Source organism: Hyaena hyaena, unplaced genomic scaffold (genome assembly GCF_003009895.1).
Source record: "Hyaena hyaena isolate Hyena2069 unplaced genomic scaffold, ASM300989v1 scaffold_30, whole genome shotgun sequence".
NCBI classification, from domain to species: Eukaryota; Metazoa; Chordata; class Mammalia; order Carnivora; family Hyaenidae; genus Hyaena; species Hyaena hyaena.
The window spans coordinates 5056009-5083343 of NW_024080662.1; the positions used below are offsets into that span (position 1 = coordinate 5056009).

The window sequence follows — 27335 nt, forward strand, 5'->3', positions numbered from 1 at the left end:
CGGGAGGGGTGGAGACAGCAGTGGGTGGGCAGACAGGCGGGGGATAGAAAGGTAAGTGGGTGGGGGGATGAGGGTGTGTGCAGAGCGCCCTGGGTTAAGGGAACACCCCGCACCCCCACTCTCCGCTGTCACCCCATCCCTGGGGTGATGGACACAATGCCTCCCATCCCAGGTCCCCAGCAATGCCACTTTGATGCCTTCCTGGGGCCAAGGGGGTCCCAAGCATGTGCTGGAGGGGGCTGTTGGCCCATCCAGGGAGTTGCTCCAGGGCCCAGGCAGCCCTTCGCCTCTCCTTTCGGGGGCTCACTTTCCACTGTCTGAAAAGTGGGGGTGTGGCCAGGAGGAGCCACGCACTCAGAGTGCCAGCAAGCGATGTTCTGCTGCCTCCAGACTGAGTCCTGGTGAGGTAGACAGCCCAGGGCCACGGCCTTGGGCAGCCGGGTCACCATGTGGCCAAGGCGTGGCCGGGCCTCCGCTGGGTGGGGCCTAAGGTGGGGCAGCGTGACCCTGGCTGAGGAAGTCCAGAGCAGGCTCGATTCCTGCCGCCTGGGGCATGTGCTTCGGCCAGGGCCCCTCCCCGCCCGCCGCGGCCCTCGGGCACCCGGCCAGGCTCAGAGGAGGCCGGGGCAGCCGCTACCGTGTTCAGTGCTCAGGGCCACAGAGGCTCGGGCTGCCCACGAGTCGGGTCTCCTCACACGTGTCACAGACACACTTCTGTGTGCTTCCACCAGGCCCCACACACCAGCCCGAGGCACACCCGGCCCCTCGTGGAGGCCTCTGAGCCACCTGCACACCCATGTCCGTGTTTGCTCCAGGCCTCTTTCCGCCTGCCAAGGTCTGGGTCCAGCAGCCCCAGCTTCCATTTTCAGTCCCCAAGACTGACACCATGAGTTGGAAATGAAGCATCTTTAATTGATTCCCTGCCCCAACGCCCCTGGCGGGTCTCCAAGCACCAAACATGTGAGAACTGTGCCCCTCAGCCCCAGAACCAAGAAGCCCTTGCCTGTGACTTTCCCCTGGGCCTGGACCCCCTCTCTAACCCCCATGACCAGCCCCTGGGCTTTGTTTCAATAAATAACCCCTAGAACAAAGCTTGGGGCAGGGGACCCAATAAAGCACCCAGCTCAGCGACATGCAGAGGGGGGCTTCAGGCAGAAGGCCGGCAATCTCAAGGGGCAGAATATCTGAAATCAGGGTCAAAACACACATAGAATCAGAGCCAGCGTGCGAGCCGGGAACCATTCCCCCCAGACCTCAGTCAGCGGCCCAGTGGTCTCCCAGGATGCTTGCTCGTGCCCATTTTGCCTCACACAGCAACAGTCCCCTGCCTGGCATCTCCACAACCTGACGCTCCTAGTTCCCGTCTTGACTCTGAACTCTGGGCAGGGGAAGGGAGAGGGGGGCCCAGAAACCTAGGCAGGGGGAGCATCTGGGGAAGAGGGCTGAGACGTCCCAGGTACAGAGGAGTCCAGAGCAAGGCAGAGGAGAGAGGCCGTGAGCCCAGGTCACTGCTGGGTCCTGCCCCTGCGGGTACGGAGGGGACCTGTGGCTTGAGCCTGTGCCCGGGCCACCTCACCCATCTCCCTGCGGATGTCACCAAGCGCTGTTGCTGGAGACTCCAGCAGCCTCTGGAAGAGGCTAGGCCGGCCGGCTGGTGGCTCCCGACATTGGAAGGTGACAGCTGTGCCTGCATCGGCCTTCATCTCCCGGGAGAAGCCGTCAGAGGAGCCATCAAAGCAGCGGCCGATGGCAATCTCCTTGGCCAGCCTCGGGCTCTGGTCGGTGACCGTGTAGACACCGTAGTTGTGACCCAGAGGGTCCAGTGGGGCCAGCATGCTGAAGGCAGCAGGGTCGTCAGCTGGGGCAGCTGGGGGGTGCCGGACTAAGTAATCCCGCAGGAGCCCGTTGACCGCCACCCGGCGGCAGCTGCCCTGGGGCATGATGGTCACCAGCGTCCTGTCCACCTGACGCTGGTCAAATAGCATCCCGCTGCACTTGAACTCCACACAAGCGGCCGACGTGCCGGGGCGCTCGGGGTCTCGAACGCTCCGGGCATCCCGGAGCCCGTAGAGCTGACCCTGGGTGCGCGGGTGGCTGCCCCCAGCGTTGTGGGAGCGGACCATGTGCTCCTGGGGGCCCTGGATCTTCACTTTGAGGAAGCAGGCCCGGAACTCCTGGGGGTTGGGCCACCAGGCCAGGAGGTCTCCAGTCCAGGAGGCCGGCGCGCCCTCGCGGAACGGGACCACGTTGTACTCGTATTTGTCCGCCTCCACGCGCGCGAAGCGGAAGTGGCTGGCGGTCACCGGGGCCTCCTGGCAATCTCGCAGGCTGCGCCACGGGTACACCGGTCCGTTGGCCTCGGCAGGGTCGCCGGGCCTGGGTTTAGCAAGGTTGATGCGGAAGCCGTTGCGCTTGAGGGCGGGATCGTCGTGGTCGGTGCGGCGGTAACCCAGCTTGTCCAGGTAGGGCTGCGCCACGCCCACCGTGGCCGCGTCTGGGCGGGGCCGGGAGGGGGCGGGCTCCAGCTCCTCCCCGCCCAGTGTGGCCGTGACCAGGGCCGTGTAGGCGTCCGGTCGGTCCGTGTCGCAGAAGGCGGGGAGGCAGGCGCCATTGGGGCCGGTGACGGCGCTGTCGAAGCGGCCCCAGGCACGGGGGTTGGCGGAGAAGCCGGGGGCCGGCTCCAGGTTGACCAGCGTGACCACCACACCCTCCACCTGCTCGCTGGGGGTGAACTTGTCGTTGGCGTAGGCGCGCACCTTCACGAAGCAGCGTCGGCGCTCGGGCACGTCCAGGTTGAACAGACGCCGCTCGCGGACCTCCACGTTGCCCACCAGGAAGACCCGCTCCTCCCTGCGCACCCGAGGGGCTGCGGACCCCTCTCGCTGGAAGCCGCTCTCTTCCTCCCACAAACCTGTGTCAGGGTTCAGAGACCACAGCTTGAGGGCCTCCACGTGGCCCGCCATGTGGATCTGGCCGGCATCGACACGCACGGCCACGGGCCCCGCCTGCAGCTGCTCCGCGGAGCCCGCGGCTCGGAGGTCCACCGCGAACATGCCGTAGGTGCGCAGCGGGGCCAGCTCGCCGTCACTGTCCACAAAGCGCAGGTCGCTGGGGGCGGCGGCGGCCGAGGTGAGATCTCGGGGGTCCACGAAAGTCACCCGGGCCTCCACAGCCCCGGTGTAGGGTTCACCATCGGCTCTGCGGAAGGCTCCGGGCGGGAGGACCAGCTCGCCCAACGGGGCCTCCTCTTCCAGCTCCCCAAGAGGGATTGTGTTGCTCTGGCTGGCATCTAAGATGACAGGGGCTTTCTTCCGCATGGCTTTGACATCGTGGTACACGCCGCCGCCTCGAAGGTCAAAAGGCAGAACTCTGACAGTGTCCATGAACTCCCCACTGGGGTCCACGAAAGTTACCACCAGCCGCTGGGTGGAGGGTGGCACCTCAATGGTGAAGTCACCCTGGTAAGATGTGAATCCAATAGGCTCTCGGCCTAGCAGGATCTGGGCAAAGCGCAGGGGTTCCCCTGAGTCAGTAGCCACCACGCGTCCCCGAACCAGCCCCCGAGGCGGCAGACATTTCTGGCAGCCACACTCAGTCACCACTTTGATCGGGAGGACATAGTTGGAGCAGTGGATCTCCCTGCTCTCCAGGCGGTGAACGGAGCAGCAGCGGGACCCTGAGTCCCCACACCGGGAGCTGGAGCCTGCGGGGCTGGGGCAGAGGGTGCCAGGGCAGAGACCCACATCCAAGTAGGTGGGGCCACTGCCAGGCTGACCGCAGTCTTCTGGGAGCTTGATCAGATGCTCTTGGGGCTGGGGATTGCAGGCTGGCTGGCCCGGGGCTGCAGGGCAAGAAACAGATCAGATCAGAGTAAGGGCTCCATTGAAGCCAAGGTTGGGGGCCTGGGTTGGGGTCAGGGGCTCCACCCAGGGGCTCAGTGGGGGCCTGGGATCAGACTCAGCAAGGTCAGAGAGCAGTCTGAAGCTGGGGCTCCATTTGGGGTTGTTTTCGCTGGTGAAAGGTCTCAGCCAAGTTTCAGGGCATGCTCAAGGTTGGGGGGCAGAGGGTGCTCACCAAGCACGGTAAGCCGGGCGGTGCCCGAGCGCACAGTGCCCGCATCATTCCATGCTTTGCAGTGGTAGGTGCCTGCCTGGTCTGGGCGCAGTGCCCGCAGCTCCAGATGGGCCCCGTACCTGTGTTCTCGCCGGTCCAGCAGGGTCCCGTTGTGGAACCTGGGTGGCAGGTGGGCAACACCAGGGGGCCCTCAGCACAGGGAAGGGGCTGCATCTGTCCCTCATCCCGCATGCAGCCCAGGGAGGTTGAGGAGCAGCTTTCTGCCAGTCTCTGAGGCACCACATATTACGGAAAATCCAGTCAAACCGCAAAGCTGGGTGCCAGACCCTTGGGCATGGAGTAGGGCACTCACCAGGAGTATTTCTTGGGCATGGGGGTGCCTGAGGCTTTGCAGCAGAAGGTCACATTCTGGCCAGCCTCTCGCACTCGGGACTCAGGGTGCTTCACCAGGTAGGGCTTCTCTGAGGGCAAAGGTGGCAAAGGTCCCGCCCCATCCCAGCTTCTCCCCACAGATCTTTCAAGGGCAGGTCCCCATCCTTTCCCTTCCAGGGATGCCCTGTTTCACCTGCCGCTCTTCTGATGATCTTCCCATTCAAGTTCACCCCATGGCTGCTCAAGATGGTGCCCTGTTTTGATGTTTCCCCCTGAAAGTCCCTGTCTCACCTCGCTACATTGCGCCTTCTCCAAATTCTCATAGTTTATTTGTTTTGCTTTCTCCAGTCGCTGTATCACATCTTATTTCTTCCCCAGTGACCTCATTCTGCACCACATCCTCCCAAGAGTCACCCAGAGCTTCCTTCTTAGCTTCTCAGCCTCCTCATCCTCCTTGCCTTGAGGCACTTACCTAACTTATTAAGGACAACAGTGACCACTGCAGAGCTAGAGCCATTGGCCTGGGCCTGGCCCAGGCCTGCAGAGAAGCCATCCATTTGAGCACTGACGTTGGCCCGGCTGCTGGCACACACTCCAGGCATCCGGAAGGTCCCATGGGCATCGGTGAAGGCCACAGTGCCAGGCCAGCCTCTCAGGGAGACCCTGGCTCCTGGTAGTGGGCGCCCAGATGGGGTGACCACCGAGCCCAGGAGGGTGTGGTCAGGGCACTTGCAGGTCTTGGAGCTGCACCCTGGGGGACACAGGGAGGCAGAGGAAGAAAGGAGCCTCTTCACTCCCTCCTGGGGAGGGCCTTCCACTCAGTCACTCAGCAAAGATGCCTAGACATCCCCTCCTTGTGCCCCTCAGAGGCCTCAGCATGGCCCTGCTTGGAACAGCCCCTGCTGTGAGTGGGGACATGGGGTTGAGCAGTCAGAACTGGGGCAGACCTGTGGTCCAGAGGAGTGAGGAAAATGCCCTGGAGGAGGGGACAGGAGAGGTGACTCTCAAAGGACAGAGAGGCTCCTTTCAGCATGAGAGAAAATGTCCAGCAGGGGCTGGGGGCCCAGCTAGGGGTTGGGTCTTGGGCTCAGAACATCTCCCTCTCCTCCCCTCCCAATCCTGCGGTTTCTCCATAAAATGGAAAATTCCACTGAAAACGTCAGGGCAGAGGCGTCGGGAGGGCAGAGCCAGGCAGGGTAGGGTGGGGATCCCACTACCCCATTGGCCACCGTGCTCCCCCACCCTGCCATGGGCTCTGCGGGCGCAGTCTCCAGACCGTGTTTGTGGAGCCCAGGCGGATCGGAATTTCCAGTCGCCTCCTGGCTGGCCTGGTGTCTGGCCCTGGGAGGGCTTGGGCATGGTGTCTGCCAGGGTGTGAGCGCGTGTCCGCGTGGGCGTGGGGGGCGGAGGAGGGGGGCTGCGAATGCCACGCGTGTGCACCCCGATCTCATGAGCTGGCTTCAGTGTGTCCATGTCCACCAGGACATCCACACACTCGGTGGTGCACCCAAGGTAATGCCCACTCGGATCTGCCCATGCCTGGACATGGTCTTCTTGGCGTCCACCCTCCAGATACACACATTTACCAATGCTCCTCGGGGTGGGGGTGGGGACGGGGGGGGGGGGGCAGAAGGGAAAGAAGGACCAGTCTCCATGTGGTCCATGTTCTGGCCCTCAAGGACCCGCCTCTTCCATTCCAGCCCCACCCCCCACCTGGCTTATTCCCAACCTGCCTCTCCCCACTAGGTACCCTTCTCAACAGGCCGCCTCCCTTCACGTCCAGGCCCCGTCTCTAACTCAACACTTTCTTCCAGGCCCCATCCCTCCTACCTGGACATGGAGGGCGTACACACTTCTGCGCCTCCAGGGGACGCCCCGGACATGCATCGCCAGCCGGGCTTGGGCAGCGGCGGCGGCGCAGGCGACGGCCTGGCCCGCAGCTTCCTGAACAGGGACCCCACGGGCCCCACGCGCCCCACGTGGCCTCTGAGGTAAGGGCGGAGAGGGGGAAAGTGAGACGGCGGCCCACGCCAGGGACTGTGCCTCCTGGAAATCTAGTAACCATGTAGGACTGGAGGACGCCCCCCGCTAACTGCTTCCGAGGAGGATGGGTACCCCCAGAGAGAGGTTCTGCCCATCAGTTGTCTCCCAGGCGCACCTATCGAATGTGCAGTTGAGGTACCGCCCCATTTCCCCCAACCCCAGATAAGCTCCCCAGGGTTAGCCCTGCTGTTCTTGCGTCCCTCATACATTTGGGGTCAAAACACGCTTCCAAAGAACGGAGCTGTTACAGATGAGCAACTAAGGGCAGTAGGAAGGAGATTAGCTCCTGGGGGGGGGGGTGTCTTTCTTGTTCCCGACCTTGGCCCCTATTCCCAGCCCCTCCTTTCCAAACCCCCGCCCCTATCTGATCCAGCCCAATCCCTTGGACCTTGCTGAAGGAGCCCGGTTCTTTCTAACCGCGCCTGCATCCACACAGCCCCCTTACCCCAGTACCACCCATTCAAGCTCCACCCACCTCTGACCCATCCTAGCCAATCCCCACGCTCTCCTCTGCATGACTAATATGGATCCCGCCCCCTCCCCAGCCCCGCCCTTTCCTATACGGTCCCCGCCCCTCACTGGGCCCCGCCCCTCACTGGGCCCCGCCCTCACCAAGCGGGCAGCGGAAGCGCACGTGGTAGTTGGAGCAGCGGCGGCCGCGGGGCTGCTCGCGGTTGAGGCACCAGAAACCTCGCGTGGGGTTCAAGTGCACACGCTCGCCTACAGTGGATGGCAGAGCCCAGTCCGTGGTGCGCGCCTCCAGCGCCAGCGGCCGCGGGCACACGCGCGCTGGCCCGTAATAGAAGCGGATGGCAGCCAGGCTCTCGAAGTCGCCGTCGCCACCGGGATGGTCCACGTTGAACCAGGACGTCCACTGGCTGGCCTCTGCGGGCACCGCACGCTCTGGGACCCGGGCCGCAGCCTGTCGGGCCTCATCAGTGCATGCAGGGGCCCAGGAAGCGGCCTGCCCACCCTCATCTCTGAGGTAACAGCCTTATCTGCTGTCTAAGACGGCCACACCACTCCCAGTGAGCACAGGCTAACCCAGCCCGCCCTTGACCCGCCCAGATCCACGGTCTTCTAGGGCACAAGAAGCTATAAAGGGATCATGGGAGGTTGGCCTCCCCTAGCACCAGCCCCAGTTCTGCTGCCCAGTACTTGAGCTGGCCCATCAGTACAGGTTGACATTTGCCACACTGACATCTTGACACTGTCTCAGCAGCCCCCAGCCTTAGAATTAAGCCTGCCCTGCACCTCAGAATTCAGAACCCCTGAGGTGTGAGGAGACACGAAGGCAGCAGGAGGAGACCAGAGAACAGCCCTAGCTGTGGCTTTCCGTGGCCTGGCCCCTCTTGGTTAGAGTCAGCTGGGCCCTTGCTCACTGTGTAGCTGAACCCGCCAGGTAACCTGTTTCATGGAAGCCACAGGTGGGAACGATCTGGTCTCCCCGAAGTCAGCTTCTGCTCCATCAACTCACTGGCCCCACCCCACCCCGCCTGTGCAGGGGGTGCTCACTCCTTTCCTGACTTTCCCAGCTAGGAAACTAGAGACCCAGTTTCCAGAACCATAGGTCTGGAATCTACTAGAAGCACCCTGCATGATGCTTCCAGCAGCAGGGGGGAAGCACCCACTCCCACCCTACATTGGTTTCCTCCTTGACAAACAGGCTCTGGACTCTCACCCCTCTGCTCCTAAAACTTAGACTTGGGGCACCTATGCCAGGGGCTGCCATGTCCAGGGACCAGGAGGTTACTGGCCCTTCACCCCTTTGTCCCCTGCTTACATGACCACACCAACCAGAGCTCACATAGTGAGTCCACAGCAGAGCCAAGACTTGGACCCAGGATGACTCACCTTCCCAGTCCTCCAGGGCTGGCGAGGGCTGTCCAGGGCGCAGAGATGGACCTTCAAAGCCCCAGGCAGTTGCTGTGGGCTCCTCAGGGGGGCTAGTGACTGGAAGGGATGAGGAATGGAGGGAAGGAAGCATGCTGATAGGGACTTCTGTGGGCTGCTTGTATACAAGGTGCTGTCATGATCATCCCCATTTCATGGCGGGGGTGGGGGGGGGGGAATTGAGGGTTTCCAAAGCCAGAACCATCTCTCTGGCTGACCCCAAGAAATGCAGGAACCCCCCTCCCCTCCAGGAAACCTCCCTATCACCCTTCCCCCCAATCTCCTGCAGCCCCATCCCTCCCTCTGCCCTGGCCAGGATGCCATGGACTGGGGGAGTCTTTGTGTCTGCTCTGACCCCGCTACCCCCCTGAGTGCGCTCAGTGGCCACGAGTTTAGGTGGCTCTGCCTCTGCCCTCAGGTGGAGCTGCATTCCTCATCCATTTGTAGGGTGGAAGTCCCTCCCTCTGTGTACCCTCCATGCCTGCACTTGGGACCCAATCTGCCATTGGGAGGTCTTTGAAGTCTAGCCTGGCTTCTCTGACCTTGAGTTCTCTAAGATAGCCAGGCTGGACAGTGACCTCAGACAAGTCCCTTCCCTGTTTGTGTCTCAGTCTCCTCATCTGAGAAATGGATCCAGTGCCCTGCTCCACTGAGTGCTCCAGAGACGGGAAGTTTTCTGAATGGCGTGTTTGTGGAAGAGGATGAGTTGTGTGATAGGGGACGGCTTTGACCCCTTAATCCTGGATCAAGACCCAATGCTTCGGAGTCCAAATGCTGGGGGTGAGACAGGCCCCCCGCGGTCCCCAGGAACCTAAAGGAGCCTAAAGTTCGTATGGATACTCGGAGTTCCCCTGCCTCTCTTTGAGGAGGTAAGAGAACAGAGAAGTTTCCTCCCTTCTCTCCCCCGACCCCGTTGTTGGTCCCAAGGATCCATATCCCCGACGCCCCTTCACTCCACTCCCGGGCTGACGAAGGGGTACCCAGGTCTGAGGAAGAGGGGGTCCCTTGGTTCTCTCTCTGGAAGCGGCTGCGTGCCAGGCCTGGGGGTCTGGGCTAGGGTCATGGGGCGCCTCACCTCGAGCCCCCGCCAGGTGCGCGGCGGCGACAAAGAGGCAGAGTAGAGGCGGCAATGACGCCATGGTCGGGTCCGAGAGTCCAAGGGAGGGTCCGGGCTCCGCGGCGCGCTCGGATCTGACTCCCGCGGGTCTGGCGGCCGCTGGGGCTGAGGGTGGGGGCGGGAGGTGACCGCAGGCCACGCCCCGTCCAGGCCACGCCCCGTCCAAGCACCGCTCCCTGGCCCCGGGTGACTTCGGTGAGCTAGCAACCTCTCCGGGTCGCCCCCTTCGGTGCGTCCGGCTGTGCCTCCGCCCTCAGGCTGGCCTGCGTCCTCCCCACCCCTCGTCGCCAGCTGGAAGTCCCTCCCTCACTCAACCCACTCTCCGTTCTTGGGTCCCAAGCTGCCTGCGGGACGTGCCTTTTGGGATGGAGCCTGAGGCTGCCCAAACACTCACGCTTTAGGCAGCCGTTTGGGCGGCGAGGAGTCCTCCATCAAGTCTAACTTGAATCCACTTGGCGTTAGGCCACCCCCAAGCAGGCTGGAAGTCCCACCCTGAAGCTACCCTCTACTCTTCTGGCTCTCGCTTTCTTGGCCAGCGGGAAGTCCCGCTCTACGACAACCCTCCATGCCTGCAGCCTTGGGCTCTCGGGGACGGTGGGAAGTCCCTCCCCGAGTCTGCCCACCCCCCGCAGCGGACCCGGCGCACAGAGGAGGCGGAGGCGAGGTGGTGGGGGGACGTCTGTTTATTGGAGCGGGTCCGAGCCGCGAGGACGCGGAGGCGGTCACAGCGCCGCGACGCAGTCGGTGCCCGTGTAGCCTGGCAGGCGTAGAGCGAACTTTCGGCGCACGTCGTCGGGCACGAATCTGCCGGCCACGAAGTGGTGGCGGCCGGAGAAGCGGCCCGCGCAGCGCTTGGGCGCAGCGAGCGATACCAGCACGTCCGGTCGGAGCCCGTCCTCGGCGTCGCCGCCGCCGGTCTCCGCGTCCCAGCCTGAGGGAGGGAGGGGCGGGGGTGCGGGAATCGGGAGCTGGGAGGGGCGCTCGCCTTCTGGCGAGAGAGTCTTGCCTCCTCGCCACCCGTTTCCCCTTCCCCATCAGACCCAGCCTCAGCTCTCTGACGCGTGAGTCTTTGGTCAGACCTGCCTCCCCACAGTACTGAGCCTCCGCCCTCAGACCAGTGTCTCCCCTTCCTTGGAGATGCTCCCTTCGTCCTGTGACCAGAGCGTCTGCCCTCATACTTTTCTGCCCCTGCTGCCATCCTTCAACCAGTCTTTCTCCTCCATCTGACTCAGCCTCTGCCTTCAGACCCAGCATCTGTCCTAGTTCCTCCCTCCCTGTTAATCTTGAGCTCCCCCCGCTTCGGCTAGAGCCTGTTTCCACCCAGGCTTCCTAGCCAGCCTTCCTCCCCGGACCAGATCCTCGCTCTCCACCGAGGACAGACTGGCCTCCATCCTCACGCAAGCCTCGCCCATAAAACCTGTGTCCTTCCTCTTGGTCCTTGCCTCTGACAGGATGCGGCCCCCTCCCCACCCAGCCTGAATGTCCTTCCTCCTCCTTCTGACCAGAGCGCCTTCCCTCTGACCTGACATCTCTGTCTTCACCCTCACACTAGATCTTGCCTTTTGAATTGGCAGGACCCCGCCCCCTCCCTCACTGTGCCCTCGCCTCTGCCACCTCTCAGACGAGCCTCTACCTTCACACTAGGGACCCTGGCTTCTCCCCTGCTTCTGACCAGAGTCTGGAGCCACTAACTAAAAGCCTCCTCCCTCCGACTTTAACCCTTCCTTCTGTGACCCCAGTCTCCACCTTCAGACCAGACACCTCCCCTCTTCATAGCTGACCCCCTGCTCTGTGGCACCCTGCTGGGGTGGCCCTGAGGTCTTGAAAGCTGGGGGACACCCCCAAGTATGGCCACCCCCGTGGAGGGTCCGGCTGGCCAGCAGTTGTTTGTTCCGTCTGCCCGTCGCCTAATGGCTCCAACAGGCATGGGGCGGCGGCCAGGACGGGCGAGGCCTTTGCCGAGTGAGCTCACGTCTGCCCGGGCAACTGGGCCAGGGTGGGCAAGTGGGCACGCTGGGCTGGGCGTGGAGGGGTTGGGACATGGGATCACCTGAGCAGCAACCTCGGTCTTCCCCATCTTAAAGGATGGACTTGACCCTCACCCAGAGTGCACGAGCCGTCCATGCTGGGGAAACTGAGGCTCAGAAAAGGCAGACCGGCTGGGGCCATCAGAAGCTGGGGTGCAGAGGGCCCCCACCCAAGGCCCCAACATGCCCCCCCCCGCCTGCCTGGCATGCCTGAAGGAATGTCCAGGCTCACAAGAGGGATGGACAGCAGCTTGAGTGTGGCCAGCGCGCGAGTGCAGGGGCCTCCGATTTCTCCCGGCTCCACGCCAGGGCCCAGCACGGCATCCACCACCAGCCCATAGGCATCGTTGATAAGCTGGACCTGAGAGGGCGGGCATGGTTAGAAGGTGGTTTGGGGGCACTGCCCCCCCTCCCCCCTCATCTGCCACCAAGCGCTGACCTCTGTGGGCAAATAAGACAGGAAGGGGATGTCCATCTTCTCACACTGGGTAGTCAGGTCCTGGTGCAGCAGGTCTAGTGAGCGTGTAGGGTAGAAGATGGTCGGCTCATACTCCTGGTGGGGGAGGGGCAGAAAGGAGTCAGCACTGAGGGCCCTTCCAGGCCTCCTACTGGCCCTCAGCCCCCAGATCTGGATACCAGGCAGCAGACCCTGCCTGGGGCAAACACTGGGCGTATTCTGTCCCCCTGGGACACTATCAAGAGGAGGAAGCAATTTCTGCAGGGACAGGGTCGAGGGGGTGGCCCTAGGAGGCCAAGAGGGCCCTTGCTACTCACAAACACCCGCAGGTGCCGGGCACAGACCAGCCCCACCGCCCCGTTCTGCTCCGGGCCGCACACGACCAGCACTGTCCTCTGCTTCCGGGAGAGAGTAGACAAGGGGAACACCTGGCGAGGGGGGGGGCACAGCAAAGGCAAAGGCATAATGCTTGGAATCCCTCCTCGTTCAGGTGGGGAAACTGAGGCCTGGAGTAGTGAAGGGATGGACATGGGCCTGGAGGCAATAGAATGGAGGAGAGGCATTCAGGGCAAGGGGCATAGCCTCTTGGGGCCTCAGTTTCCTCCTTGGAGATGCAGAGCCCTTGCTTCAGGCTCTGCCAAGCTGGAGCAGGAACACGTGCCTTCTTGCCACCACCAGGCGCCCAGAGTGTGGTTTGTTTATTCTCGGCCTGAGTTGCAGACATTCTTCCACCTTTTTCCACCGCAGTGGCTGCCCCTCCCCCGCCCACGTTTCCAGGCCTCAGCCCTCCCGGAGGCCCCAAAGTTGGGGGGGGGGAAACGGAGGGGGGGTACTTTTCCAACCTGAGATGCCCTGTCTCTCTCCATCTGCCTCTGTCTTCACCTATCTTTCTCTGTATCTCTCTGTGTCTGTCCCCATCTGTCTCTCTGTGCCTTCATCTCTGCTCTCATCTCTGTCTCCTAGACTCTGTGTCTCTGTAGGCCTGTGCATCAGTCTCTTTAACACAGGAGTTAAGAGCACTGGTGTTCGAGTCACAGCCCTGCCCTGACTCTCTGCATGGCCTTGGCCCCCTCTCCTCTCCCAGCCTCACTTGGCTTCTATCAAATGGGAGTGACAGTGACACTGACATGGGACCTCTCATCGACAGGGTGCCCCAGGAGGCCTGGCTATACCCTAACCTCCAGCCACACACAGGGCCAAGTATACCTTTTTTGTCGCCCCCCCAAGGTCTCAGCGATGTCCTGAGCCATCTGCGGCTACACCACGCCAGGCCCAGAGCCCCGAGACCGGAGACTGAGGCAGGGCACCAGTGCTGCACTGGCTGGGACTGAGGGCCCTCTGGACGGACTTTTGGGGCTTTCAAGGCAAAAACTGGATGGCAGCTGGTCAGCAAGGGCCAGGCAGGAGTTTACTGCACTGGGTTTACTTTTAGGGCTTCGCCCTTTCCTTCTCCTTCGGGACCTTCACTCAGGATGTTTCATTTGGAAGTAGGAGTGTTAAAAAAAAAAAAAATTGAGCCTACATGAAGAAAGAAAGTGTGTTTAAAGAAGTCTGCAAGGGTGACAAGAAGAGGAAGACAGGGGGGCGCCTGGGTGGCTTAGTCGGTTAAGCGTCTGACTTTCGCTTAGGTCATGATCTCGCGGTTCGTGGGTTCGAGCCCTGCGTCGGGCTCTGTGCTGACTGCCAGCTCAGAGCTTGGAGTCTGTTTCAGATTCTGTGCCTCCCTCTCTCTCTGACCCTCCCCTGCTCACGCTGTTTCTCTCTCCTAGAAATAAATAAAACATAAAAAAAAAAAATTAAAAAAAAAAAAAAAGAGGAAGACAGGGAGGCAGAGGAGGTTATGTGTGGGAGCCCTGACACCATCAGGCTCTTCTCTAAGGCATTTGTGTTTATTAGCTCGGGTCAGTTTATTATTCTTCCTTTGGAGGGGGAAACAGGCCCGTGGTTCGGCAACATGATCCGAAGCACCGGAGGGCGGCATCGTCATTGCTTATCACTCCCGCGTCCCTTTCAGGCACCTTGAGACTGGGGCTCTGCTTACTATTCCCTAGGACCTACACTATGCAGGTCCTGCCCCCCCCCCGCCCGCCTCTGGGCCTCAGTTTCCCCATCTGCAGCATGGGGTTGTTAGGGGGTACTCAGCCTGCGGGAACCGAGGTTTCCCTTCCTGAGACCCAGGAGAGGGCAGGGGCAGGCGGTCACATCTGTACCTCACGGACCGCAGGCCCACCCTCAGCAGTGTTAGTCTCTGCTCCCCGGCCTCCAAGTCTCCGGACACTCCTCTATCTGCCCTGACTTTCACTGACACCTGGGGTCTTGGGTTCCTGCCTGGTTTAGACCGGTGATGATCCTCTCTGGGCCTCAGTTACCCCATCTGAGTGATGGACTGGAGTGGCTCCACACAAAAAGGGGCTTCCTGAGTCCTGGATCATCCTGACCCCAGGGCTCATGCAGCTAGGCCTCCTCCCCTCTGGTGGGCTGGCCATCTGGTTGAGGTCAAGGTCAAAGATCAGGGGTTAGATACCTTGGTCACAGCCACAGCACTGGCATGGCCACACAACTCCACCAGCTGCTGCCGCCCAAAGCGATAATCTTCCAGCAGCTCCCGCTCCAGGGCTGCCGCCTCCGCAGTGCTGGGGGACAGAGTGGGGAGAGACGCTCAAAGACACGGAGAGAGAAAGACAGAGAGAGGCTCAGATGGAACCAGTACTGTTCCACCAATAATCCCAGCTAGGCCCTAACGCCACCCCCACCGTCAGTTTCCCCACCAGACGTGCTTCTTGCGGTCGAATGGAACAGCGGAAGGTTTAAGCCGAAGCCCAAGGCACGGGCGCCCTCTGGTGGTCGAGGGAGACGTGGTAGCGCAGGTTGGTTCTATTGCCCCAAAGGGCGGGAGATTGGAGCCCGGCCCCGGATGCGCCCTCCTCCACCCCGGGAAGAACCCAGGAGGAATGGAGCGTAAGAGGGCGATGGGATGGGCGATGGGCGAATTCCATGCAGTGGAAACGGCGGGGCAAGCTCCAGAACCCTGGAGGGGGCAGACTGGACTAGGGGGGTGGATTTTGAAGGCTGCAGACGAGTTCACCTAAGGAGGTGGGTGTGGAACCCACAGCTATCAGGCCTATTGGTGACCCTGCACTAATTGTGGCCAGACAACTGGGGCTTACTCATCTGAGGTGAAGGTGTGCTGTCAACTCACTGAGTGGCTGGGCTCAGTCCCAGTCCCATCTGAGTTTCGCTTTCTCTTTTCCAAACATAAAGGCCGGAAGGATGGGCTAGATAAATTTCAAGGTCCATTTCAAAATGCAAACATGGGGCTCGTTATTTAAGATTTAAGAATTTTGAGATAATGACAACAGCATTACACTAAGTGTGGGGTCCTATTAAGAGCAGGGACCAAGCTGGCCTTGGCTTAGGGGCCTTCCAAGGGGCATGGGCTTAGTGGCTACAGAGAGGGAAAGCTGGCATGGAAGGCTGGAAATGTTCCTCACTCCAGAATCAGGGGTTGGGGCAGCTGGGCAGGATTTATGGCCTCTGCTCCTGGCAGGACTCCTTCCCGCTGGGGAAGAGCACCTACCCCCACTGCAGGAGACCCTAGAGAGTGACGTGGGTGGAGGGGGGAGGAGGAGGAGGAGGACCAGGCCCAGAAGAATTGGAAGAACATTCTCAAGCACTCTGAGAAGCCAAGGGACTTGCCCAGGGTCACCCAGGAAACAAGTGGGTAAATCGAGACTTCTACCATTTGGAGACTTCTCCAGAGCCATGGACTGGGTGTGAGCAAAGAGGCAGAAGCAGAACTACAGATACCAGAGCTTTCTTAGGATGAATCTTTAGGTTCCTTCCTTCAGTTCTGAGGAGACCACAACCTTCTGGCCAATTTTGCAGGGTGGTCAGGCCGGGCAGGAGGAGGGGCCTAAGTAAGGACTGCTGTGGGATGGGGAATCGGGGAGGACTTCCTGGAAGAGCTGGCCTGGAGCACTATGGGAGGTAATCCACGTGGTAAGAACAGCGAGGGCCAAGCCCCTGTGGTGGGAATGAGCTTGGAAGATTCGAGGGACAGAAGTGAGGCCAGTGTGGCTGGAGCAGAGCAAGCAAAACAGAAGCTGGGTCAGAGAGACACTTCGGGGGCCCACGTAGATAGGGGAGATGGATGGAGGCTGAGGGTAGGGAGTCTGCATGCCCTGAATCACCACAGCAACCAGAGCCAGATTCAACCCCAGCTGACTTCTTCGAATACGGCTGAAGGCCCAGTTAGGAAAAAAGAGCTCACAGTGGGACAGATGAGGAGCTCACAGTGGGACAGATGAGGAGCTCACAGTGGGACAGATGAGGAGCACCCCTCTGGGCAGGCCACCCAGGTCCCAGGGAAGAACATGGGAGGAGGTGTTTGGGAATGTGGCTCATTCTTCCACCTTCATCTTGTGATGGCTCTGGCTGTTGTCCCCACGGGGGGGCGGGGGGGGGGGAGAGGGGGAGTGTGGGAGGACCACCCATTCCTCACTTTCTTCCTCTGTCCTAAAGCTTTGGCTTCAGGCCACCACTTGGAACATTATCTCCCTGCCTAACTGGTCATTAGAGCGATAATGGGGACTCCATGGGCGGAGGATGGTTCAGGCTAGGAGCCTGGGAGTGGGGACAGTGGCAGCTCTGGGTTGGGTGTGAGTGGGAATTAGGGCCGGCGGGGGAGGGAAACAGGGCAGAGCCATGTGGGACTGGGCAGGGCAGGTGGCTCAGCTATGGCAGTGCCTCTTGCTTCTCCCACCATCAGCTCCCAGATGCGAGGAGCTGAGGACCAGGATTTCCCACAAGCAGAGAGGCTGAAGTGGCCTGCTTTCAAAGGAACTGGGCCTGATGCTCCCAAAATGCTTCCAGGAGCGGGCCCTTTCGGAGGGAAAGCTGAGGCCAGGGCACCCCCGCCAGGCCCTCCCTGCTCTCTTGACTCCGTCTGCTTCTCCACTGTCAGGCCTCTGCCCACCAGCCCGCCGCCGTTGCTCATCTGGCTGCCCACGACGGTCTCGTGGCCCCCAAATTCCTCAACACAAGAGGCATAGGGGCTTTGAAACGTGAATGCCAGATGACATCACCACTTGCCTCAAGCCTGCTTATGACTCCCCAGTATTCAGAGAATATTCAAATGCCTCACCACACCTACACGCCCATTATGTCTCTTATCTCCTTGTTTCCTCTCCCCTTGTTTGCCGTGTTCCACTCCTACCCACCCCACGGCTCCCATCACCCCTCAGCTGGCATCTGAGACCCCACGCAACTGCCCACCCCCCCCCCCCCGATGAAATCCCACCTCCAGCTTCCTTCTGCCTAGGATGTGCTGGGTCTACAGGCTCAGTCTGGACATCAGCCAGTCACTGGACAGTATCTGCCCCGAGGGCCTGAGTGGACAGTGGGCTGAGGACAGATTTGCAGACGAATCTGGTTTCCACTGAGGTCCACAGCCCTGCTTGGAGTCCTGGGGCACAAGGACTTAGAGGAGGACACAAGATGAGGACTCCGGACGAGGCGGGAGACACAGCCATGGCGGCCTGTTTCAGACCCCAAATCCCAACAAACTACCGGCAAGTGGCCCATGTGCTCAAAAAGCCCGTAGCCCTGGCTCAGGCAGTGGCTTCCTTCCCCGGGCCTCAGTTTCCTTCTCTGGTCAAGAAGATAGTAGCAGGTGGGTCACTGAGAGGGGTGTGAGTGTTTGAGGAGCTAACAGCTGGCTCTTCCCAGGGAAGTAGGGGAGCTGAAGGGTGGGAGCTCCAGGGTCCCTGGGTGAGATGGAAAGGGAAGGTGGGCCTTGACTGGGTTGACGGGTGATGGCAGAGCTTAGTGGTGTTGCTGAATGATTCAGAAGGGCGGAATGAGGAGAAAGCAGTTTCCCTGGCAACTCAGCTTAGGAGACGTTGGCAGCAGCTGGCTTCTGGCTTCGTTTCTCAAACGAAATGCGGGGTGGGCCTTGGATCCCCCTAGGCCCCATCCCAGCCATGCCCCTTCCTCTGATCTATCCTGCCCATGATGCCCCCTCCCAGCCATGCCCCTGCCTCCGGGCCGCATCCCTGCCATGGTCCTTGAGGTCCCCATCCCTGGCTGACCTGAGGAAACGCCGCTCCTCGGGCGCCTCCGCTGGGTCCGGGCGGGCCGCGCTGCTCATGGCCAAGGTGAGCCTGGACGCGCGCAGCGTGGCCGCCACCGCCACCGCCTTTTAAGAGCATCCCAGGGCAGAGGAGGGTATCCTCGGTCCTCCTCCCTCCCCACCCACCCTGCGTATCCGCCAATCAGGCAGCGCCGCGAAGGCGCTGCGCGCAGGGATTGGCTGGCGGGTGGAGGCGGACTCAACCCTTTCGTGCCCGAAGTGGAGCTGCCTAGGGAATGGAGTAGAGACGTGGGTGTTAGCAGGGCGAGGAATGGATGGGTAGCAATCTGTTAGCCCTGTAATGCGGTCCTGGCCTAGGAGCAATGGAACCTGCCTCTGCCGCCCCTCCACCCCATGCTCCGCTCTTCAGGTCCCCCATTCACTGAGGAGCCCATGGTGCGGGGTGGAGAACCCGGGCTTGGAGGGGTGGGCTGCTGAAGAGGACGTCAACAGAGGCAGGAAAATCCAGGCATGTTTGTGAGCCAAGGCTGATGGATCCAGGGGCAGTCTCTGGGTAGGTTTTGAAACCACCCTACCTGGCATCTTCGGCAGAGACCCCAGATCTAGACCCTGTATCCCCAGGCCACGTGTAACCCAATGGTGCCCCACTAGCCGTCACTCAGTCGCTGGGACACAGGCAAACAGGTCTCCAGAGCATTTATTCTTCCCAGGGGGGAGGGCGCAGGGGTCCAGTAGTCAGAGGGGTGCCGGCCCCTACGTGTACCAAATGAAGCCGTAGGCGCTGTTGAGAATCTCTTCGTTCGTGCGCAGCCCATAGAGCTCGCCCATCACCGGGTTCACCCAGCGCGTTGTGTGGAACACAGACTCGCCCACCTGTGGGGACAGTGGGGTATGGGTGGGCGGGCAGCTACCCCTTCAGGGCCCCACTGCCTACTGGGACCCCACCAGGCCTGGTGACAACCGTGCCTACGGCACAAGCTGCTGTCTTCCCCTCCTCACGCCCGGCCCCCACTACCCCTCTGGGCTCCAGGTCTTCCCGGGAGGCCGAGTTCCCGCAGCGGGCCTGGAGCCCCGCCCTCCCTACCCAGGGCCCACCTTCCAGTCAGGCACGTCCTTCATGATGATGGCCTCCTCTTCCAGGTTCTCCCGAAGCATCTGCAGAACCCTGTGTGGATGGAATGGGAGGTGGGGGCCGGGCCTGAGCAGCCGAGGAATCCCTGCCCGCCCCCTCCCTGTCACCACCCATCACATCACCTCCTGCCACTTCCAGCCCAGCAGGTGCCAACCCGTCTGGTCCTTTTCTCCCCCTACAAACGCTGACTGTCCTGCTCAATGTCTCCTCCTCCAGGGAGCCTCCCCATTCTAGCCCTTGGGTCTCCAAGTGTGGGACCCTCTCCAAGGGTGACAGCAGCCCCACATATGCCAGGACAGAGCTGTCAGCCCCCAAATGCATTCTGGCCATGTCCTGCACTGCAGGCTGGGACACTCAGGCCTGTGACCTTCCAACTCTGGTTCCAGCAGCCCCACCTCCGGTCCTTCTCTGCCTGCAACAGTGGCATCAACGCAATGCGGGCCTCGAAGTCCTCAATCTGCAGGCGCCTGTGAAGCCCCAAAACCGACAGATCAGATGAGGCTGGAGTAGGGGAGAGATGATGTGGCCTCAGACTCAGGGTCACGTGCAGGGAGAGGGGCTGGCAGAGAGGCAAGTGAGTGGGGCAGGGTTTGGGGAGTAAGCTGTACCCACCAGATGATGAGAAGTGGGAGGCATGGGCACATGAGTTGGCACAGACACTGGTCCACAAGACTGATGGCTTTGCATTTTCCTTTCAATTAAAAACTTTACTTTTTAATCCTAAAAATAGCCCTGGCCTGACGACTGTGGTGAACCCCGGACAGGGGATGGGACATTCACACAGGGCTCTGGGCCTTACAAAACCATATCCCCTTCCTGTCAAAATAACCCTGGGGTGTGAGCCCAGTTCTGCATCTTCCAAGTCACCAGCCCCATCTATACGGGGGGAGGGGGGTGGCACCCAAGGATGTGGCCCCTGGCCCTGTCCCCTCACCACCAGGAATCTCACAGCCTCACAGGGAAGGGTCTGGATGAACTTCAGCCCCTATTCCTCCTCCCCTCCTCCCAAACCCAGAGGAGCATCCCCGCCCCCACCACAGCCCCACACTGCTGTCAGCGTGTCCATACTCCCGTGGGTGGTGCATCCTGGGAAGCTAGACCTGGTTTGAGTTCCCTCAACAGAGTTGAGCACCTGACACAGGTGGGCCTTCTCCAGCACCACCCTCGGGGATTCCCAGACTTCGAGGGGGGGGGGGGCAAATGAGCTCAAAGGGGTGCTAATGACATATTAACACAGGGTGGGACAGGGCAAAGGGGCCCAGCCAGTAAGGGGCCAATGAGAAGGGGTCACCTGGCAGGGCATCCTGCTGGCTTTAGAGGTAGCAAGAGTCTGAATGGAGGCCACCATCTGCCTTGGTCCCTCAGGCCCCATGTGGCTGGCACGGCCATTGTGCTGCGTGGCTTGTTTCTAAGCCCTTACTGTCCTCTTTGCCTGGTTACCGCTGACAAAAACCCACTAAAAGAGCATGTCCTGAGCCTGCCCTTCCCCCTTCCCCTCCCCGACGGGCTGTCCTCATCCTGACCCTCGGGTCCCTAGCAGCGGAGGCCGAGAAACACCTGGCAAAGAGCTCTGCGCTTACCACTCCTTTCTGGAGGGCCCATACTTCCTGAGCTTTGAGGGGCTGATGAAGGGCCCCAAGGGACACCAAGTCCACAGGTGCACCCCTTGCTCCCCAGCCCGGGGCCTACCTGCGCTCTCGGTTCCACTTCATCATGCTCCAGTACCCAAACAGCAAGGTCCCGATGCCCACAGCAAACATGCTGTAGCCTGCGGGGAGAGGGGCAGCAGCTCAGCACCTGCCCTGGGGAAAGGCCACCCCTTGTAGTTTCTTCTCATGAAGCACAATCCGCTTGCCGTACAAACACACCGGAAATGTGGACGCGAGAGAAGGTGAAAGTCTTAGTGACTCCCTCCTAGAAATGGCCAGTACCATCTCTAGTGCGTCTTTCTTCAGATTATTTTTTTGTCTCTGTGGAATGTCCACCTGCCCTTTCCCTCGGACCCCGTCCTTCCCAATTGCAAACAACTCTCGTTCACCTGTCTTGCAGCCAGGCAGCTGCCACAACTCTACCCCCACCCCCCACCCCATGCCACAGTTTCTGGAAGGTACAGGGTGGGTGGGGCTTACAGGGTGGGCCCGAAGGTCTTGCTGTTTATGGTTGGGCGGCCCCAGCTCCACAACCTTCTAGAGGGTTGCTGGGTTTGCAGTCAGCAGGTGCCTCCACAGGGAAGGACAGTGTCTACAGCTGGGCCCAGCTCCATGGTGGCTCCTGGCTGCCTGGGCCGCTTCTCTGAGTGCTGCCCACAGGGAACTGGGAGGGGCTGCCAGAGGCAGGCAGTGCCCTGCAGGGGCCGCCCAGCCACCCCTGGGCTCCCGGGGGTGCTGCTGCCTCCTGGCCCAGAAGGGTCAAGCCCCCTGCCTGGGCACCAGGGGACAGAGGCTGCCAGGAATATTTCCTGACACCAGGAGGCCCCTGTGCTATAATTCTGACTGACAGGCCGTGGGCCTGCTGGGGTCTTCAGGGAGGCCCAAGCCGCCTGGGTCCTGGCTGGGACTGGCGCACCCCATACCCTCTCATCTCCTGAGCTGTGATCTCTTCCCTGGACGGGCCTTGTGGCTGCTGGGCAAAGCTGACAAGCTCAGCCAGGTCAAATTCCAGTTAAATAGCGGGGGAGGCCACTCCCTAGAACCTGTGGGGGTGCACAGTAGGGGCTCCGGGAGTCCCAGCCCTGCTCCATACTGGTGCATGTCTCTGTTGTCCTGGTCCTCGTCTTTCTATTGCAGCTCCGCTCCAGCACAGGGCTTTTCTGGTACCTCTGCTGGACCCAGAGATGCATGAGAAACTGGTTAGATGAGCCTTCCATGTTACAGGAGGCAGGACGAGGGCACCCCGGTTCCCGTGCACAGAGGCAGACCCTCTCTGGAGAGGCCCCAGCGCCCCGGACCAGCTCCCAGTGCACCTGTGGCTCTTTACACACGGGAGACCGCCAGTGCTGGCAGGGGCGTCTTAGAAGAGCTGCCTCTTTCTTTTCAGTAGCTGCAGAGCAGCCCAGGGGCCTCTTCTTTTGACCCAGCCCCAAGGCACAGGCCTGGGCTGTCCTCATGGAAACCTTCACACCTGCACCCACGTGGGCCCCCGCATGAGATAAATTCCAAGAATAAGGTGGCCTTTACAATGGTGCAGCTCTTTCTTGCTGACAGTGGCGAGGCCGACACCCCAGACCCTCCGCATGGGTCTGTGCCTCAGGAGCTGCCCGTCTGGTGGTGGAGGCTGATGAGGGATGTGCCCAGAAGGGGGTGCAGGCCATGAGGAAAGAAGACCTGAATAAACAAACATCCTGGGGTCACGTACTGGAACTGAACACTCTGCACATGGCAGCACTCCCCAAACTGAGGTACCAATTCAGTGCAGTACCCCACATTCAGAATCCCAACCTTCCCCCTTTACCAGCCCCACAGAAACTAAGGAGCAGATTGTGAAATTCAGGGGGCCAAATTAACCAAGACAGTTCTGAAAAGGAACAAAGTTGGAGGACTCACACTTCACAATGTCAAAACTTAACACACAGCTGTGCGTACACAATAAGATTGTGTGGCCCGGCATCAGGATAGACACGTACATCGATGGAACAGAGCGGAGAGTCCAGAAATAAACCCTCACATTTACGGTCAATTGATTTTGGACAAGGATGCCAAGACAATTCAGTGGGGAAAGAACAGTCCTTCAGCAAATTGGATCAGTGGACGATGACACACAGAAGAATAAAGTGTCCTTTTTCCTTCCCCCATACACAGAAATTAACTCAAAACGGATCAAAGACCTCAAACTGAGAGCTAAAACTATAAAGCTCTTAGAAAACAGATGAGTCAGTCTCTGAGACCTTGGATGAGGCAATGGCTTCTTAGCATTGGCACCAGAAGCACAAGTGATGAGAAGAAAACAAATAGATGAACTGGGCTTCAAGGAGATGAAAAACTTTTGTGCCACAAATGGATACTGTCAAGGAGCTGAATGGAAGAAAAGTCTTTGAAAATCCTGTAGCTGATAGGGGAATGACATCCAAAACGTATAAAGAACTCTGCAAACCCAGTAATAAGATGAACAACCCAATTTAAAAAATGTACAGGGGCACCTGGGTGACTCAGCCAGTAGATCATCTGACTCTTGATTTTAGCTTAGGTCATGACCTCACTGTTCATGGGTTCAGGCCCCTCATCGGGCTCTGCACTAATACTGGGGACCCTGCTTGAATTCTCTCTGTCTCTCCCTCTTCTTCTGCCCCCTCTCCAGCTCTCTCTTCCCCCACCAAAAAAAAAAAAAAAAAAAAAAAAGTACAAAGGACTTGAAGACATTTCTCCTGGAAAGTTATACAAATGGCCAATAAACACATGAAAAGATGCTCAACATAGTCACCAGGGAAATGCAAATCAAAACCAAAGTGAGATGCCACCTCATACCCACCAGAATGACTAGAATTTTAAAAAGAAAGAAAAAAAAAGTAAAATAATCAGTGTTGTCCAGGCATGGAGACACTGGAACTCCCAAACACTGTAGGGAGAGATGTAAAGCAGTACAATTTTGGAAAGAGTGTGGCAGTTCCTCAAAATGTTAAATGTGGAGTTACCACTCCACTCACTGTCCCCCCTTCTTGCTCACATATTCTCTCTCTCACAAATTCTCTCTCAAACATTAAAAAAAATATACTAAAAATAAAAACTAAAAAAAAAACCCTGCTGAGTGAAAGCAACCAGACACCAAAGGCCACACAGAGTAGGACCCATTTCTACGAAATGTCTAGAACAGGCAAATCCCTACCAGACAGAGAGCAGACTGGTGGTAGCTGGCAGCTGAGGGAGGGAGGAGAGGGACTGATCTGTCCACGGGGTCTCCTTTTGGACAACAGAGTAATGGAAGTGTTATAAACTTAGATCCTGGGGAGAGTTATGCAACTGAGAATAGACTACAAAATCAATAATTTGTACACATGTAACAGGTGAATGGTCTGGTCTGTGAATTTCAATCAAAATGTTAAAGGCACAAAGGAAAAAAAAATAAAGGGCCACCTACTGAGCACAGGAGGGAGTGGAGAGAAGAGCGCAGTGTGGAAAAGATGAGGGCAGCAGTCACTTTGGGAACAGCGTAGATTAAAGGTGGCCTGAGCCAGCTTGGCATGGTCTAGGACACTAGTGGCAAGTGATCTAGGCAGAGAAAGGGGAGTGGGTGCCAGGCTTGGGTGCCTTACAGGAGCAAGGGAAGGTAGGACTAACGGGAACATGGCTCAAAAGCAAAAAGCAAAGCTGCAGGAGGGGCACAGCAAAGAGGATTATGATGGAGCGCAGGATGGAGAGCAGGGCCTTTGCACTTGCTGTTCCCGCCACCTTGGGGATTCTTCAGAGATGTCCTTTCAGCCCACCCTGGGTAAAGTAGGCTAAAGTAGGCCTTGGTTATCTAGGGCCTTACCAAAATGAGAAATTCTGGTGTGATTATTTTTATCTCCTCTGATAGGCTGTGAGCTCCAGACAGGGCTCAGTGCCATGTGCACATTCAACAGGCGGTTAGTGAATGCAGGTACATACACAAAGACCACGCGGCCAGAAGGGTCTCGTCCTCACTCCTCTGCAGCCAGGAAAGATGGGATGGGTTTGCATGCACTACAATGCAAGTTGGTGTGAAGGGGTGTAACCAAGAGGCCCAACCAAAGATAATTTTATAGAAGCACTAGTGTGTCATTAACTGGAAGAGGACTGGAATTAAGGACACATTTGTGACTTAAAAATAAAACAGAGGGGCGCCTGGGTGGCTCAGTTGGTTGAGCATTGAACTCTTGATTTCAGCTCAGGTCATGGTCTCACAGTTTGTGGGTTATAGCCCCACAATGGGCTCTGTCCCGTCCTCTCTCTCTCTCTCTCTCTCTCAAAATAAATAAATAAACGTAAAAAGAGAGAGAGAGAGAGAGAGAGAGAGATGCTGACTAGGAGGAGTCCAGGGAGGACCTAGGGCTGGGACCCTTCTGCAGCCTGGTCTGGATACAGGTCACACAGGTGCGCATGTATAAACAGACTTCATGCCATACACCTGAGGGGTACACTGGCCTGGGTGTGAAGTTATACTTTGAGGAAAGAAATGAAGACATTTAGACCACATTGTATTTGTTCAATCTGTTCTAGGATGAGTCAAGTGCCGATGTGGTGCCAATCTAGACTGTAACCTGTTTCTGTAATGATCCTTGGGTTAAGAACACTTTTAGGTTTGTAAACAGTTGTTTAAAAAAAAAAAAAAAAAAGCAGCAGCAATGGACACAGAGCATCTGGCTAGCAAAGCATAAATTTAAAAAAAAAATTTTTTTTAATGTTTATTTATTTTTGAGACAGACACAGGGCATGAGCAGGGAAGGGGCAGAGGGGCAGAGAGGGAGACAGAAACCAAAGCAGGCTCCAGGCTCTGAGTTGTCAGCACAGAGCCCGATGTGGCGCTCGAACTCACAAATGGCAAGATCATGACCTGAGCCAAAGTTTGGATGCTTAAGGACTAAGCCACCCAGGTGCCCCCAAAGCATAAAGTATTTATCGGGCTTTTAACAGGAAAAGTTTGCCAACCTCAGTTCTGGGATACAAAAAAGCCAAGAAGGGGCTGGGAAGAGCTTGAGTTTTTACCTGATACTAACTTTCCCAATGGCTGAATTTTTTTTTTTTTTACCAAGTCCATAATTTTTAAAAATTGAGGCATATTTGCATAATATTAAATGTAAAGTTCCAAGAGTTATGAGAACTGTATTTACCCTCGTTAAAAAGTTTGTATTTCTCTGTTAACTCTGGGTGCAAAGCATGTGCCCCTCTACTTTTTTTTTTTTTTTTTTACATTTTTCTGTGTTGAACCCAGTAACAAAATTTTTAAATGTTATTAAAACATCTGAAAAACTTAATACATATTCCTGGGACATTCACAGGTAGGGACTACCAGAGAGGAACATCTAAATTCCCTCAATATTCCGGCTTCCGCAACCAGTTTTACTCTGGATGGCCCTGGGTGCAGCCTCCCCCGGGTCTCAGTTTCCCCACTCGGAAGTGTGGCCGAGGGCTCGGGGCACGGGCTAAATTATGCGGTTTAACTAACTGTAAAATGGAAACAGTGGGAAGGACCTCCCGGTAAGTTCTGTTAAGAAAGCAAAGCTTAGTAATCGTTCGACAAACTGCAGCAGTTACCATCGTTACTACTGAAGCGATAAGGGATCCTCCGGTTCCACCTCCCGTCACACCGCAGCGGAAACTGAGGCCCGCGAGCCTCCTGGGCGTCCCGTTCCCGCCGCGGCGCTCTGGAGCCCCAACCCTGACACCCACACACAGTGAGGCACTAACCCGACAGTCCCCGACGTGGAAGATTCCGCTTGTAGTCGATGGGGCCATAGCCCCCCGGCGGGGGCATGTCCTGTTTCACCTTCGACGCGGCCATGCTCCCAGGACCCGTACTTCCGGCTGCGGGCGGAAGTTACGTACAGCAGCCGCCGCCATGATGAGTGTGGCGGAACGTACCGCGCATGTCTCAGGCGGGACTAGGGCACCTAGGATACTAGGGTAGCGATTCTACGGCGAGGTAGAGCTCCGGGAATGGGTTCAGGGATCATCTGGGCGAACAGGCTGCAGCTGAGGCCTCTCTATTTCTTCTCCCATATGGGGCTTAGCCCAGTCGGTGTAGACGGCTGGAGTTCGTCCGGTCGTCCGGGCCCTTGCCCTAGAAGACTTCACTCACACCTTCGCCATGGTGCTATGCTTAGGTCATTCAGAGACCCCAAGCTCCTGAGGGAGCCAGGTCACCGTTAAGCTCCCTCTCGTTTTCTCCCCATCGCGGGTCACTGAGGGCAGCCCAGAGCTTCACACGGCCAGGTCAAGGTACACGAAGTTGGGCGACGACTGCTGTTCATATTTGACTCATGAGGAGCCTCCCCAGTGCCAGTCACAAATTTTGCTCCCCAGCCATGGTCGAGACCCCTTGCCAATAGTCTCTCATGGGAACTGGAGCATTCAGAGCAATTATGAGTCACAAAGCCTGATGGCCTTTGGGAGGCCCCGCGGGGCGGGGTCCAGGGGGCCCCCACCCTAAGGCGGGGTGACGCCCACAGTCACTTCACA

At 58.7% G+C, this 27335-nt stretch overlaps 3 protein-coding genes across 5 annotated transcripts; all 3 read right to left on the bottom strand.

Annotated features, from left to right (window-relative positions):
• Positions 1-891: 891 nt before the first annotated feature.
• Positions 892-9521, bottom strand: CILP2 (cartilage intermediate layer protein 2). Its single transcript, XM_039228025.1, has 8 exons — positions 9458-9521; positions 8344-8442; positions 7102-7374; positions 6277-6432; positions 4919-5197; positions 4427-4535; positions 4075-4232; positions 892-3841 (listed from the first exon to the last, which is right to left on the bottom strand). The coding sequence occupies exons 1-8, from the start codon at positions 9519-9521 to the stop codon at positions 1506-1508; spliced, it is 3474 nt and encodes a 1157-aa protein (XP_039083956.1). The 3' UTR covers positions 892-1505.
• Positions 9522-10164: 643 nt separating this feature from the next.
• YJEFN3 (YjeF N-terminal domain containing 3) lies at positions 10165-18189 on the bottom strand. 2 transcript variants are annotated; one of them, XM_039228027.1, is made up of 6 exons: positions 18073-18189; positions 14508-14616; positions 12301-12411; positions 11966-12079; positions 11737-11887; positions 10165-10430 (listed from the first exon to the last, which is right to left on the bottom strand). In XM_039228027.1, the coding sequence occupies exons 1-6, from the start codon at positions 18129-18131 to the stop codon at positions 10222-10224; spliced, it is 753 nt and encodes a 250-aa protein (XP_039083958.1). In that variant the 5' UTR covers positions 18132-18189; the 3' UTR covers positions 10165-10221. The 2 variants fall into 2 exon arrangements, with proteins under 2 accessions (XP_039083958.1, XP_039083957.1); XM_039228026.1 differs by having other exon boundaries at positions 11728-11887.
• Positions 18190-18753: 564 nt separating this feature from the next.
• Positions 18754-27177, bottom strand: NDUFA13 (NADH:ubiquinone oxidoreductase subunit A13). Of its 2 annotated transcripts, XM_039228272.1 has the most exons (6): positions 26565-27177; positions 22383-22529; positions 20896-20974; positions 19602-19673; positions 19170-19239; positions 18754-18947 (listed from the first exon to the last, which is right to left on the bottom strand). In XM_039228272.1, exons 1-6 carry the CDS (start codon positions 26656-26658, stop codon positions 18828-18830), a joined length of 582 nt encoding a protein of 193 aa, XP_039084203.1. In that variant the 5' UTR covers positions 26659-27177; the 3' UTR covers positions 18754-18827. The 2 variants fall into 2 exon arrangements, with proteins under 2 accessions (XP_039084203.1, XP_039084204.1); XM_039228273.1 differs by lacking the exon at positions 22383-22529 and having other exon boundaries at positions 26565-27160.
• Positions 27178-27335: the final 158 nt, after the last annotated feature.